We start from the raw sequence: 14,129 nt of genomic DNA on the forward strand, positions 1-14,129 counted from the left end.
CAAGAGGTGTAATCTGCTGGCATCCCATGGGTAACTGACAACTCAAACCATTAGTTTTCACCCCACTTGAAGGCAAGAATATGACTTAAAGAATGGAGAAAGCTAGTGAATCCCAGAAATGGGCGAGTATCCAAGAGTTCAAGGAATCGGCAGGAAAAGCAGGTAATTCAAAGCAATGCGATTTTGTTGTTGTTTTTAACTTTACTGAAAGGATTACACGTGGAACAGTGAATAAAATGAAAATAATGCTATAAAATATTAATACAAGAGAAAATACAGATAATGGTATTCACATTAAGTTAGTAAGAAGGGGAATCTGTAAGCTTGAAGATATAAAGAAATAATTCAGAGATAACCATGTTGCTGGGGTTAGATCTTACAAAAGAGTGGCCACAATTAACTCTGCGAGCAGCAGCCGGGGTCCTGCCGGACCCAAACCTTTCACGTTTCGGCAGCGGAGGCAGAGGCCGATCCGGATGCAGGGCTGCAGCGGAGCAAGCCCGCCCACAGGCTGTCACCCCGGCTCCGGCCGGAGCAGCTCAGCTGGCGGTCGCTTCTGCTCGAGGCGCGTCGGCCCGCCTACAGCTTCTCCAGTGCGACATATATATATATTTTCATACGTACATATATATGTATAAAGAGAGAGGGGTTTCTGAAACGCCCCCCGCTTGGGGCGGCCGCGGAGGAGAAGCCGCCGCCCGAGGCTGCAGCGGAGACGGGCTCTGGCGAAGGGGCGCTCCCCCCACCTGCCGCTCAGAGGGAAGGAGGGAGCGGGGGCGGAGCGGCTCCCACCCCGTCCCCCCGCCGCCGTCGGAGCAAAGCAGCCGCGGGTGGGAGCGGGCGGTGGGCGAGGGTGGGCGGGCAGCGGCCGCCACCGCCGCCCCTCTCCCCGCGGGATGGGGGCGATGGCTCCGCGCCCACCCCCCGGCCGCCCGGGGAACGCCGTGGGCGAGCCCGGCTGCTCCGGGGGAAGTTGAAGGCTGGGCCCCGCGGCGGGCCGCTCTGCCGGCTGCGAGGGGGCGGGAGGCGCGGGGTGCCCGAGGAGGAGCCCGAGCACCAGCCGAGCACTCCGGGCAGCGGGCAGAGGGGCTTCATGGGCAGCTCACGCCAACATGGTCCTCGCCCTCAACGGCAGTCACCTCTACGGTAACCTCCGGCTCTTGGTCCTGGAGGACCCGCGGGCGCTGAGCGGCGGTAGGATGATCGCCGGTTCCTGGCCCCCGCGCAGCCTGGCGAAGCTCGGCCCGTCGCTCCCCCCGTCGGCGCTGCCCACGACGAGCCCCCTCCCCGCCAACGACTCCCAGTGCGGGGAGCAGATACTCAGCTACGGCAACGTGGAGAAAGTTGTCATCGGGGCCGTCCTCTCCCTCATCACCCTGCTGACCATCGCCGGCAACTGCCTGGTGGTCATCTCCGTCTGCTTCGTGAAGAAGCTGCGGCAGCCCTCCAACTATCTCATCGTCTCGCTGGCCCTGGCCGACCTCTCGGTGGCCCTGGCCGTCATGCCCTTCGTCAGCGTGACCGACCTCATCGGCGGCGAGTGGATCTTCGGGCGCCTCTTCTGTAACGTCTTCATCGCCATGGATGTCATGTGCTGCACGGCCTCCATCATGACTCTCTGTGTGATAAGTATCGACAGGTGAGACACCCGGCGATCCGCGGCCCGCCCTGCCCTCTCGCCGCTCCCCGCGCACCGGGGCGGGGGGGGGGGGGGACGGGACGGGACGGGCGACGACGGGACACCGGCACCGCGCCGCTGCCCGCCGCCCCGGGGACCGAGGATGTCCGCCGGCGCTGGGGACCTGCCGGGAGCGGTTCCACCACGGGTCTGCTCTACCTCCTCCGGGTCCCTCGGAAGTGAGCTGTAAGCGAGCCCAGAGCGCGGAGGGAGGCGAGAGCAAGCCTTGCAGCCTCTCCCGTTCGAAGGAGCCCGCCGGAGCGGTGCATGCTGCCTCCCGCTATCCCAGCCCAGGTGCCTAGTTATCCCTCTGGGTTACTTCCCTGCTATCATTACAGAGTCAAAGCGTCAGAACAAAACTGGAGCTAAACTGTATATGTTTACTGTGGCTCTTCACAAATAACGGCGCATTTACAGCCGCTTTAAAATTTGCATCGTATTTCTTTAAACTGCTTTATACCGCGGCTAGATTTGAGCTGATTCTTCCGAAGCTGGTGACAGTGTAACCTCCCTGAGTTCAGTCGAGTTTTACCAGATCAGAGAAGTCTCAGGAATTATAGCTGATTAGGGTTGGATCATTATTCTAGTACAATCCCAGATTGCAGCCCCATTTCAACTGACAGAACCATTTGTGACTAATAACCTTTTGTTTGAAGGAAAAATTGCTTTCATATATTTGCCTTTTTTGTCTTTAATCTGCCCTCTTAAAAAAACCCCAGCTATGCTCATTGACATATAGCTTCTTCCAAAAGATACAGGCACTGGGGCGATAAGGAGGTGTATACAGACTGCAAAAGACCATCTCAGGCATTAATTTCTGATGTTAAGATCTCACATTTGGCCATGTCTAAACTGTCCTCTGCAGAGGGATGCTAACAGATTGCTTTATTCCATGCAGGTCCCATTCTAAAATAAGTTGCAGCCTGTAACTTCCCTCTTCCACAGTGTAAATCCTAGGCTGAGGATTTTAGCATCTAGAGGGAGACTGTTTTCATTACAACTCAACACAATTAGCAGAAATTGATGATCAACTAAACTAGACTGTAGAATTAGAATTAGTCGGATATCCAACAGCAGCCTTCACTGTCTACTTCAGAAAGCTTTGGGAAAGAACTCTGCATTAGGTTTCTGCAAAGAAACCGTCTTTCTAAAGAGTTTTCCACAATAACCGCAGGTTGTTTCATGCCAAGGAGCATCACAGTTTATATTAATTTCAAAACTATAATTTCTGTATAAGCATTCCCTGCTCCAATGGTCTGTACTTTGTGACTTCTGTAATGTCTAGCAGATATCTGAATGCTGCAAAGCATCTTGTAGCAATGAAATCCACATACAGACTTTGACAGAGTATCACAGGGTGGGTTCTTTTTTTCTGTTGTTGCCTTGAAATTTGCTGTCTTTTAGCTTAATTCCAGTATTGTAAGAAAATACAAATAGGCCCACCTACCTTCCCACCATTATTCTCTCTTTTTCTATCCTACCTGTTTTTAAGATAGGTGATTTCATTTTTCCACTCTCTCCACATAAAGTACTTCCATTCTTTGATTGTTCTTGATGTCCATGTATGAGCTCTTCACCTCCATTTCTAATAAGCTTTTAAAGACAGGTTGACAAAATTAAGCTTTCTTAGCCAAGAAAGTACGTGTAACTGATTCACATAGTAGCACTGGAGTAATTTAATTTTTCTCTTTTCATTTCTTAGCTTAACATTTGAGGTCACTGCTGTATGCTGAACAGGGGCTTTGACTGAACTGGTCACAGTGATGATTTGGTCTCTTGCTCTCTTCTTCCCTCCACTCCTCTCTCTCCCCACAAAATACCAACAAGAGATATAGCTGTGTATTTAGAACAGTATATAACCTGTTATGAATGATTTTCATTAAGTGCTGGTTTAAGCCAGAAATATTCTCCTCTCATCTTTGCATTCCTACTTCTATCACTGAATGTTTATTGAACCTGACCTCTTCATAATTCATTATATTTTTGTCTACTCTCTACTTGAAATCAAAATTCTGTGAATCGTGGTGCTTTAACCTCTGTCACCCAAACCTATTATATGGTTAAGATAGGTGATATCATAAATGAAAGGGGACAAGCCAGCAATTCATTAGCAAAATGTCTCTACCACTTGGCAATAAAGAATTGAAAAATCTCCATAATTTATAATTCTATTTAAAAATAAATAATCTTATACTGTTGTAACACTGCTCAGTCAGGCCAAACATTAGCTTGGGTTGTTAACTAATCTTTGAACAGTGAATACGTACAAAATATGCAAACCAGGGAGAAACAGTGAAAATTAAATGTGAATGATGAAATGTTGCCAGGGTAGCATTGATTTTAATGGTGCTATCTTACTTACATAGTTAGGAAAGCCTTGAATTATCAGTGAGGGAGATGTATCTCTGAAAAAAAATCAGTACCTCCAGATAAAGCATTGTGTGTAGTACAGGAGCTTGCAAAGCATGATGTATATAGTGCATTAGAGGGTCAGACCATTTTTCACAAGGATCATTTTTCCATGGGTATGATGGAAACACTTGCATGTTCTCTATTATCTAGGAGGAGAAGATCTCTGGTGATACAGTCCGGATTCTCTCAGTGCAAAGAATACAAATAGAAGATTGACCAGGAAATCGAGAAGCCAGGGAGGAGTGAATGAAATCCACCATCCTCCAACTTGGCCACTATCCTCGGTGCCATTTAGATACACCTAGACCTTGTAGCGCAATTAAGTGATCCTGGGGTCACGCAGGAGAAGGGTTAAGATAAGGCAAAAAGGAACATTTCTGAAGAATAATTATGAATTGCACTGCCACCCGGCTCTTCAGGACAGTTTAGGAAGCCTTTGTTGTGATCCAGTGAAGTCTCTCCTGAAGGGAAAGATGAGGCTGCTGCAAGCAGTGCAGAGACAGCAAATAAGTTGGATATTCTAAAATTTTCATTGTTAAACCTCTAGGTTCTTCCTGAGCAGATATGAGACTCAGGTGAAGGTAAATAGGTGAAAGAATGTTACTATTGAATTAATCTTTAAAAAACAATAAAAGGAGTTTGTCACAAAGTGTTAGACAAAGTTTGTAAGGAGAGGTAATATCTTTTATTAGACAAACAAATATAGATGGTAAAAAAGAGGCTTTGAGGCCCTTCCAAACAGGATAAAATAAGTAAATTGAAGAGGCTTTTTGATTTGTTTCCCTTGCACAAATATGTGCTACTTGACTTATGTCACTGAGCACCCTGAAATGCCAGCAGCTGCCAGGCCTATTGCATACAGAGATATTTTGCTGCCCAGCTCTGTGGCGGATGAGTTTTTCAGCTGAATGTATCAGTTGGAAAGCTCTGAAAGATGCAGATTAGCATGGAGTCTACAAATGGGCTGGTTTCATTCTGTTGGGAAAAAAAAATAATTTTTTTTTCCTAGTCAGACACATCAAGCACTGCTCATACTTTTAAAGTTGCTTCTACTCTAAGTTGTATAAACGTTAAGACTGCAGAGTACATGTTGTTATGCTATCATGGGGATCTCTAACTTTGTACAGGGCGCATGAGAAAGAAGCCAGTCTGATAAGGTCATTTTATTATCCACAAAGAACTAAATTTGTGGAGATCATGAGATAATGTCCCTAACGATACCACGATTTGGACTATTATGCTTTTTGTCAGATCATATCTTTCCTTTTATTTCACAACATGAAAACCTCCACAGATCTTTATCGGGCTGACCTGAGATGAGCGTGTTATTTTTGAGGTATCTCTATGTTATTTAAACCCCCGCTTTGGACGAAAGCTATATGCTTACAAGCAGGTCCGACAGAACTAAACTAGATGTGACGGAGAGACAAGAGTATTTCTCACTTTTCAAATTTCATAAGGATTAAACAGGCAAGACAGCTTGACACCCGGACAATCAGTATTACCTTTGCTGTACTCACCATCCATGATACGAGGGGTGGCTCTGGAGAAAGGTAGGAGTTACAGAGATGTTGGCAGGAGAATTGTGCCTCAGTGAATAGTAGCCTCCTTTAAGGATTTCTTATTAGTGTGTTTGGTTTTTTATTTTCTCTTAAGGCTCCACTTTTCTGGTTCTGAATTAAATAAATTATACCCCATTTAGATTCCTTTACATTTAAGAATGAGCGAGCATTGGGAGTGAATTATGAGGGACGAATGCGAACCACGTCTCAGTGGGTGAATGAACATATAAAGGGAATTAATTGAATTTAAACTGGTGGTGTTTGCATGCTGATTCATCATGTTCTTCTGACCCAAGATAGCTACAGAAATCCTGTTTTGGAGAGTATCCACTGGATAACTGCATAAGTAGCAATTTTTAATTCAATTTAAAAATAGCTCTTTGGCTTAGAAAGTGATACAGTAACATGACTACTCAGATACAGTTGACGAATTATAACACTTTCCCCACACCCACACAAGTAATGAAACACTTTTTGGGGAACTTTTCCAGTCTGTATCTTAGCCAACAATTCATGAGTATTCCAGACTTCCATTAAATCAATGAGGATTTAGAATTTGTATGCAAATGATACCAAAGTGGGCCTTTTTGTTGTTCTGAGGATTTTATACACAAGGATTGGTTCTCTCTCCCTCCCTGTTTGTATCTTTTGCCATACTCCAAGTAGGTGTGAGTACTTATGCTTCACCTTAAAATATCTCAATCCCTAAAAGCTCACCCACTGCAAGTGTCCTCAGTGCATATCTGGGAACTGAGGAGCTCAGTGCCTCAAAGGAAGAACTTGGGACTAAATTTAAATAAATAAAGACTTAAGCTCTTTAAACAGAATCGAGGTGTCTAAATTCTACCTATATCCAAAACTGATAATGTGACCTGAAAATCTTGTCAGTGATTTCCTAAGCCTAACGGCACCTAAGAGCTCTGCCTGGCTTCCCGCTTGGTATGAGACTCTCCTTTTACCTTCAGGCCACGGGTGGAAAAGGCTGTGGTCTGTTCTGTCAGCCCTGCTCAGTTCCTTCAGAAAACACATGTAGAATATATCTGTAGAGATAGGTACCAAAAAATCCTGTATGTAATGTATTTTGGATTTAGAATAAATATAGGCACCCACATGCAGTGCCTCCCATGGGATTTTGTTCAGTTTATAGTATCAAAGGCTTGAGAAAAGCAGAAACCTTCTATTCACACAGAAATAAATGAGGGATCAAGAAAAACCTAGAAGGAACTATAGGAAAAGTATGTGATGGAATTACTACAATTGAAGTCTATATTGCAGAAAAAAGTTTTGAGATCGGTATGGCAGCTAATTCCTAACTACCACCATCATCACAAGAGCCATTCTTTCAATTGTTCAACCTGATAAACCTGTAAATGACCTGTCTAGCTGACAAAAAATACAGACAGCATTGATACACTTAAGTGGTTTGTTTTAATTCCTTTCCATGTAGTTTTTCTAATTTAACTTAAAGGTTTGTTTTAATTCCTTTCCGTGTAGTTTTTCTAATTTAACTTAAAGGTTTGTTTTAATTCCTTTCCATGTAGTTTTTCTAATTTAACTTAAAGACCATTCCTCAAGTCATTGTAGTTTCTTTTTGCAGAGAATTACTTACTGAACACTTCTTCAATCTCCATTTTATTATTTACATTGAAAAGAGGTACAATATTAATTTTTGCTCCCAAATCCCGAGATGAAGTTGGATGCATTAAGTGGTAGAGGGCAGTGCAATGTCTATTGCTCATTGAGAGCCAGCTCCAAAATAATAAATGAAGCTGGGGTGTTTTGCTGTACTAATGCAACCACACTTCTTTAGGTACCTTTCTGTGGCACATTCAGGTATCTTTTCCCATGTCATGTAGGCAGCCTGCAAGAGATACAGTTACTTACTCTGTAACCAGTTCTTGGCCAGAGGAGTTGTTAAGTTATGTCTTTGCAGAGACATTGTGCTTCATGACTAGCTTGCCAGATGCACAATAAGTAAGATGGGACGTAGTAAATAAAAGATATTTTATCAAACAATGGGCCACTTTGTAAAGACTTAACAACGCAGGAATAAAGGGGGTTCTTTTACCACCAAAATGAGTGGAAGTTTTGTTCTGCAGCAGGAATGGGCATAAGATCTGAAGTTTGGTAGCTGTATCTTGTGGCTGCACAGAAGAGGCTGGCAAACTTTGGGGAGCTAGAAGACGTTATCGAAAAATTCTGTAGATTATCTTATTGCTGTTATATACTGGGCACGTTTAAGTAGTGTTACTGAAAGGGAGTCATGAAGTGTGGAGGTGCAAGACAATCTAGAGGTAGCAGTGAGAAGATGACTCCAATTGATAATGGTCCAAGGTATGCATGAATGGGGAATTATAGTTCAATCACTACTAGGAGATTTGCAATTACGCCACATTTACATGAATGCCTTTTCTTGAAATTGGCTTGTTGCATTTTTCTCCCACATTTGAAACTATCTTCTGTTTGCTCCTACTAGGATTTAACACTGGATGAGTTTTCAGAAGCGATTTTGGGGTCACTAATTCTTGGGGGTTCACCCAGACATTTCAAAAGAGCCTGACAGAAGTAAGGGAACATTAATTCACATTTTTGCCAAGCAGAGTATTCTGGAGACATTTAAAAAGTGATTGTTTTCCCTGTCAAGGTCACAAAAATAGTTTCCATAAGTGATGTTGGATTTGCTTCCAGATTCACAGGAAAAATATAATTCTAGAAACACTCCTTTTGGTTTTTGAAGGGAGCTTTCAGAAATATCTCCTAATATAAATCACAAAAATGCAAATCCATATCATACTGGCATGATGGTGTAATATAACCTGTGTACACTGGTATCAAACTGTATTTTCCTAGAGTGTTTTTCTTGAACTGAATGAGTGTCATAGAACGAAACATCAAAACATTTGCAGTCATGATACAGTGTTTGAAGGTAGACTACTATATTGCTAGTAACATGCTCTCTCAACCTTATAAAGGAACAGAAAGTGATCAAGGAATGTTCTTTGACTTGCCTGGAATGATTTTCTCTGAAACTTATTTATAAAAATACCTGTAAGTCACATAAAGAGAACATCTTATTTATTTACAAGAAATCCAGTATTATTTTTACTATTGTTTTTGAGTTTGAAACATTTCATCAGAAATGTTTATGGCAACTTTTGAAACAGACATCCCATTTCATCTACAGTTGATATTGTACACATGGCATTGTTCTTCAGCTACAAACACCTCCTCTTTTTTTTTTTTTCTCTCAGTATATCACACAAAGATCTGGTCCTTCCACTGTGGACTAGGAAATCTGAAGAAAGAGCTGGCCATCGTAGGTCTTGCATCAACATAAAAGAGCTTGAGAAACAGTTGAGTCTGCCAAGGTGCAGTTGTCATACAACAAAGTTTGGGGAGCAAAATTACAGGTTCTGATATCTGATTTTACAAAGCACGAGCATCATAAAGCGATGCTCACTGCAGTTTTGTCCTAATGGTCACTGCTATTTCTAAGGTGAGGATAATTTCTTTTGGCTGGAAAGTTTTAGTTTTTCATATTGCACTAGACAGCCAACTATTTCTAAAGGACTGATTCATAGTATACCTATTCCTATGTATACTGAAGATAGAAAAAACAGATAAAATTTTTCAAGCAAACTCTTATTATAAAGATTAAGTTTTCCTTTCTAAAAGACTCCAGTAATTAAATATGTCATGGGGAAAACTTGTTTGAACTAATATATCAAAATTAAAGAGTAGAACAGCTTTGATTTTCTTCTTGTACCTTGCTGTTTACTCAGGAGGCTTTATAAAGAACATCTAGATTATCTGGTACATATAGGTGGTTCTGTACATATTAGCATGTATGCAAATAAGGTCGTGATTCACCTCTGACAGTAACCAATTTTTTTGGGTAATGTACAGACAAGAATGAAATTTCTAATATTGCCAGCTGTTCTAATAACATGTGGAACTGAGCTGTGTGGGGAAGTCAAGTCAGGACTGAGTATATTCTTTCTGGCCTCTGCTATCAAATTGCGAGCTAGCGTGAGAGACCTCCAAGGGCGGTTAATATCATCGGGTATGCTTATTTCACTGCAAAATGGTCATGGTTGTTTAAAAAAACCCACAAAACACAAAAGCAAGGAGGGACATTACAAAAATAACTTTTTTGTTAAAGTAAGGAGAAACCAGGGTGAAGTCTATTCTTAGAGGTACATTGTGTTTTGATGAAAAAGCTGGCAGCAAAGTTTTTTCCTGAGATATATCAAGGAAATGGGTGTTTTTTTGGTGCTGTCAAGATCTTGAAACCAAGTTTTTTAGCTTGTGGAAGTGTAAGTTAAAAATACTACCACAAGGGAAGTTGGTTATCCATTTTTTTTTTACAGGTTTTTATGTTCCTTTAAGGACACTGTGGCAAGTGGAGGTAGGGTCGTCTGAAATGAACACTTTTCTCACACTGGGAGCTATTTGTCCTGCAGGGTGTAGCAGGCTGAGGAGAAAGCAGCAGCTTGCCATGTATTAAGAGTGGTGGAAAAGTTGCTCAGGGATCAAGGGAGACTGAGCGGAGTTTGTTGTATCTCAGACATTCACCAAGTTGGGTAAAATCAGAACTGGAAGCAAAGGCTTGCCTGCAAGGGCACCATTTTTGTGGGAGAGTTGTGTACAAACCTTTTAACTTCTAACTCACCATGTGATGAGTTTTCTGTATTTAAACAGATTGAATTTCTAGTTTTCATTTAAGTAAACTTTGGCTATTTTGAGTTGAAAACTCTCCAGCCTTTTGGGGAGAGCTTGTTATTGGAGATGTAAGCAGACACATCATGAGGTCTCCTCCCAATAGCCTCTCATGCAGCTGTGCCACTTTCACTCCCACTGAAAAATACTCATCAGTAACCTTGCTGGCATTGGAATCATCATTTCTCATCAGCTATACAAGTACCTGCAGGCAGAGATGTGGCCTATTGCTGCTGCAAGTTAAATTGAGCCACAGATACAGAGCTTTCTTTAAGTACATTATCTATAAATTGTTTGCTTGTCATGAGAAATGTGCTAGAAACTAGGGACAATGTATTTCAACATCTGGTTTGCAGATCTCCAGAGAGGGACACAAAAGGTAATTCCAAAAAAACCAAGTCAGTTGTCAGTAGTGTCAGTTTACTAGTTGGAGGACCGTTGCCACACTAGAAAAGGTAGGGATTTGCGAATCGAAGGAAAGTACAGTGGCCCAGAAGACTCACACTAATAACGGGTATTTAGAAACTGGCAATAGGCGTAAAAATTAGAAGGTGGAAATGGAAGGCATGAGCACAGATAACAGAAGTATATGCTATTATCTAACCTTATTGTAGAATTTGCAACATAACTGTCATCATGAATACAAACCAGGAAAACATGTTGTGATTATCATGAAATATTTCAGATACACAGTACCATTTGCCAGAATAATTTTCTGTAAACTTTTCTCCATGTGGGTTGCTAGATTTTGTTTATTTGTTGTAGAAGTCAACATTTAACAAATAGTTGAAATGCTAAATCCCTGAACAAAGTCAGTGTGTGTTGTCTGGCCACAAATTACTTGGAAATGTTTATACCCATGACCCAAAACAGCTGCTGACAAGATGCAATACTTTTCTTTAATAGTCTAATAAGATGTTTTGATGCTAAAAATAATATAGCTTTGGCTCTAAAGACTTAATTTTTGCATTATTATGTACTGCAGTCTCCTTTTTACTTTAAGAGTCTGCATTCGGAGACCCACTTCTTAGCACAAGCAGTTTTAGCAACAACACTGATTGTAGTCTCTCAAGAGCCTATTGTCCCATATTAAAAAGCTATTTTTGCTAAATGAGTTTGGTCATTAGCAGAACACAAGCTTATTTTTTTTTAAAAATAACTGAAATGAAAATAGCATAGGGGACTGTTTGCCTATGAATTAAACAACACAAGGAGGAGCCGAACATTTCCAGAGCCTATTACTTAACATGAAGCTTCTGTACTGCTGCCTAAGTGTTGAAATGAAGGGAGCACCTTATCAAATGTCCCAAACACCTGCAGTTTGCAGTGAGCTCCCTGAGATGTCCATAGGCTAGCTGTGGTGATTCATCCCACACTGATGCCACAGTTCTGCTCCTAAATTCAAATGCGTGTTTGAATTTGTTAGCCTGGCAACGAGAACTGATATTATTGGAAGCTGTAGGCACAGCAATAAACCTTAGGTATTTTAGTCTTTATCCACACAAAGTTGATGCCACCACGTCTCAGAAGAACCTTAGAGTTGCCAACTTGCTGCTGAGAAAAGCAAAGCAAAGACATACCCACTGTGAGACGAGAAGGGCTTCCTTCTGTTAATCACACTTATTTCACTGCTTTTCGTGTGGTGTAGCATCTGTAAAACAAACAGAGAAGTCTGGGATCCTTGATAATCTCCAAATTCTGCTATCTTTAAAGACTTTGGAGGAGAAGATAGTTTATCATCAGCTGTATCTATTTCTGTTTTAGCATAAAGGTGTAACTCTAAATTCTGAGGAACATGAAAAGGTATTGTAAAACAATTGTGACACACACACAGAGCTGAACAAATGGTCATTTGTGGATGACCAGTAGTTGAATCTGGCCTCAAATTTTGTCATTCTGTACAGGAAGCACAGGGGAAGAGGGTCCTTTCTTGACAGGAGCAAAGCAGAAGGTTTGTTCTGTAGATTTAAATTTACTATGATTTCATGCCTGTGAAGTTGATGGTAGCAGTCTGCGTTGTGTTGAAATTTGTTCTATATTTTAAATATATTTAGTGTTGCAGATTTTGCAAGGTTTTAAAGGAGAAAAGTTATGAAAGATATTGCTGAAGAAAAAGGATACACTGTAGTGGAAGCCTGTTTGTGGGCAGATCCTTGTTCAACAAGACAAAGAGGACAAATTATCCTGGCTAATCTCCTTTTTTTCTGGTTTCCTGCCTAGAGATCTCTAAGCTTACTTGGAGCCACCTTTGCAAAAGTAGACCTGGTGACATCTGAAGTGGGGCGTATGAACTTCTGGATTTGGATTAGTTTTTACTGAAGCAGCAAGCTGGGAAAAGCCAGCTACGTGGAACCACAGCCTAGCAGGTCTGAGCAAGACCCAGGAGGTTTAAAGTTCATTACAGTGGAGGACTGGTTAGCTGGAAAGAAGTAGTGTCCATGTGGCCGTAACCTTCTTCATTCCCAAACCCGATGGTGAAAATGAATAAATATTATGATAAATGAAATACTGTGGTTGTGAAGGGCTGAACATGCAGTTTTGCCCAGCGCAATTTGGGTTTTGCTGCAGTTATTTTTCATCTCTAGATGTTTCTCCCCTTCAGCCTTCTCCTTCAGTTAAAGGGCACGTGGGGCTGTGTATTTAAGGATTCTGAGTGGTTGCAAGGGAAGAAATATTTGTGAAGTAATACTACATTCCTACAAATTTTCCATTTCCAGTTTATAGACGAGAGCTTGACCAATTTATTTATTGAAATTAAATTCCAAAATACCACTGAATGAGACATTTTCAGAGGAAAATGACAGCAGGCATGAGGATTACATGTGAAAGGAGAACTTGGGATCTGGTATATAAGCATACTGTAAATAAATATGTTAGTTAAAATCAGCGCTAAGGAAATAAATTACATACGGTTGAGAGATGTGGCAGCTACAGTAGACCTCACATTCATTGACATGAAACATGATGAGACACAATAACCTCATTCTGTACCACATACTGAGCAGACAATATACTGCTACAATATCAATTAATGACAAATAAATAGCTGTTTGTATAAGTTACAGGAAAGGAATCATCTTCTTATAGTCTGGTAAGTCCCCATTCCAGAAGTTTCTGTTGGAAAGGATTGTGAATAGCAGTTTTCTAAAAAGTTCTAGAATTGCAGATACACAATTTGATCTAACCTCCTGCCTTCCTTCCTTGATACCTTCCCCTCATGTGCTCTCTCCAACCCACTGTCTCCCTTTCCAGAGCAGGTTATGATTTCTTCCTATTCATAGTAGGAAGTGAAACATGCTTTTACTGCAGCAGAGGAGAAGCAACTCCAGAGTCTGCATCTTTAAAAAACAACTGGTATTATAAGGGATCAGAATGGAATGTTCTGTTAGCAAAATATTGTATAAAATTGAGATGATTTTGCTAGAGGATTTGGTTTTTTTTAAGTAACACTATTAGGGTTATTTTCCAGTGATATCCTCTTTTGATATTTCAGAACAAGCTGGTTCAGTTAATTTGCTTGCATGTGAAAAGCAGGGTTCAGTGCACCATTGTGTTTCTAACCAGTTAATTCAGGATTAAAAAAAAAAAACCTGGATTTTTTTGTTCATAAATTTCAGAATGAAGGCCAATTTTAAAGCTTTGCTGAAACACAGCATGGCTTTTTTCATTCTTCACACAGCACTGCTAGGTACCTGTCAGTATGTGACTCTGGGTAGAGGTAACTACTTCTTCTAGTGCTTTGACTAGAGTTGTACTTA

The 14,129-nt window shown here is 41.5% G+C and overlaps 1 protein-coding gene across 2 annotated transcripts in view; it reads left to right on the forward strand.

Annotated features, from left to right (window-relative positions):
* Positions 1 to 236: 236 nt before the first annotated feature.
* Positions 237 to 14,129, forward strand: part of HTR7 (5-hydroxytryptamine receptor 7) — a 39,831-nt gene continuing 25,938 nt past the window's right edge. Inside the window, exon 1 of one of the 2 annotated variants that reach the window (XM_075758279.1) lies at positions 237 to 1,639. In XM_075758279.1, the coding sequence (XP_075614394.1) occupies positions 1,113 to 1,639 (527 nt within the window). In that variant the 5' untranslated portion in view covers positions 237 to 1,112. The remainder of the gene's footprint in view (positions 1,640 to 14,129) is intronic. The other variant, XM_075758280.1, reaches the window with a different exon arrangement.

This window comes from Balearica regulorum, chromosome 7 (assembly GCF_011004875.1).
Source record: "Balearica regulorum gibbericeps isolate bBalReg1 chromosome 7, bBalReg1.pri, whole genome shotgun sequence".
NCBI lineage: Eukaryota > Metazoa > Chordata > Aves > Gruiformes > Gruidae > Balearica > Balearica regulorum.